The sequence below is a fragment of the Monosiga brevicollis genome, genomic scaffold (assembly GCF_000002865.3).
Source record: "Monosiga brevicollis MX1 MONBRscaffold_74 genomic scaffold, whole genome shotgun sequence".
In the NCBI taxonomy this organism is placed as follows: Eukaryota; class Choanoflagellata; order Craspedida; family Salpingoecidae; genus Monosiga; species Monosiga brevicollis.
In genome coordinates this window covers 7,818-9,137 of record NW_001865107.1, presented here as the reverse complement: position 1 = coordinate 9,137, position 1,320 = coordinate 7,818, and the positions used below count along the sequence as shown (strand labels likewise).

At 58.1% G+C, this 1,320-nt stretch overlaps 1 protein-coding gene across 1 annotated transcript in view; it reads left to right on the top strand.

Annotated features, from left to right (window-relative positions):
• Window positions 1–1,097, top strand: part of MONBRDRAFT_13108 (uncharacterized protein) — a gene marked incomplete at both ends in the record, with an annotated part of 5,160 nt that extends 4,063 nt beyond the window's left edge. The window contains 2 exons of the mRNA XM_001751008.1: window positions 237–422; window positions 516–1,097. Of these exons, the coding sequence (XP_001751060.1) occupies window positions 237–422; window positions 516–1,097 (768 nt within the window). The remainder of the gene's footprint in view (window positions 1–236; window positions 423–515) is intronic.
• Between the last annotated feature and the right edge of the window lie 223 nt (window positions 1,098–1,320).

The window sequence follows — 1,320 nt, the reverse complement described above, 5'->3', positions numbered from 1 at the left end:
TTGGTCATTTCAGCGTCCAGGCCCGCACTCAGAGCCACGGTGGCATCAATTACCGCAGGGCCACGGCTGGCAAGCACCTGGCCCAGAAAGCTCAACGGATCGGGGGCTGGCATGGCCTCCAGCAGCAGCAAAAATTGGACCAGGCGTGTTCCAAGACTCAGGTACCTGCTGACGGTTTGCGGCTGTACTTGCCGCATGGGGCGATGTTGATACTGCCCTTCATTGTCGTCAAACAGACGCGTAACCGCAGCGGCGGCCAGGCCCTGATCCGAGAGCTGCTCGTAGGCCGTCCAGAACAGCTCATGCATGCCCGACTCGAGGAGTGCCGACGGGGTGTTGTGGCCCAGTTCGACCATGCGCTCTGGCTTCAGCTCGTTGATGACCAGCGTCATGCCCACGCTGTCGTAGAACGGATGCATCTGGTGAACGCCGTGCGGGCATCGCTTATCCTCAGCCTCCGAGGCCATGGCCTGGGTGCTTGAGATAAACTGCTTGAACCGCTGCTGCTCCTCCAGCTCCTCCTCATTTTCGCTCACATCGGCTGCCGAGGCGTCGTGGCTTTCCTCCACAATGACCTCGACACAGCGGGCCCCAGCACCACGCAGCGGCTTTTGCAGCTTGACTCGTCGAGGCGGCTGCTTGGCCTCTGGATCGTCGGGATGCTCAGCTACGATGTGATTCCACAGACTGCCTTTTGTCGTGAAGCATGCCTGACACAGGGGGCAACCCACACCGTCCAGAATGGGGATGCCTTCAATAGGCATCCGAGGCTCAGATTCTGCCCCAAGGTCGATCAGCGGCTCCTCGGGCTGCAGCGGGCGCAGGAGTGCCATGGCTGCATCAATATCTTCTTGGCTGCAGCGCACATGGTGCTTTTTGAACAGATGATGCGTCACCCTGCCTCTCAGGACATGGCCGCACTGCGTGCACACTGGAGACTCAAAGACGGGGGATACAAGGCACGCAATCTCGTCCATGAAAATTCGCGCCGCGGCAATGCCGTGCTGTTGATCAAGCTTGACCACACGTTTTTTCGTGCGCGTCCGAGCAGGTTTTTGACGATTAGGAGGGCAGGCGGCAGGCGCAGCCGGTACTGAAGTCGGCATGTTCTCATGGTTGTGCCGGAGATGAGACTTGAGGGTGTTTGCGCGTTGATGGTGGTAGAGGCATCCGTCGACAGGGCAATGAAAGTACCCGTCCTCGTTTCGGTGTTGGATAATCACTTGTCCGTTTAATGTGATTCGCGTGCTTTTTTGATGGACCTATGTGCCGAACAGTGAGACGTGTCGCGTTTTTTTTGTGTGTTTTTCTGTCTGTGTG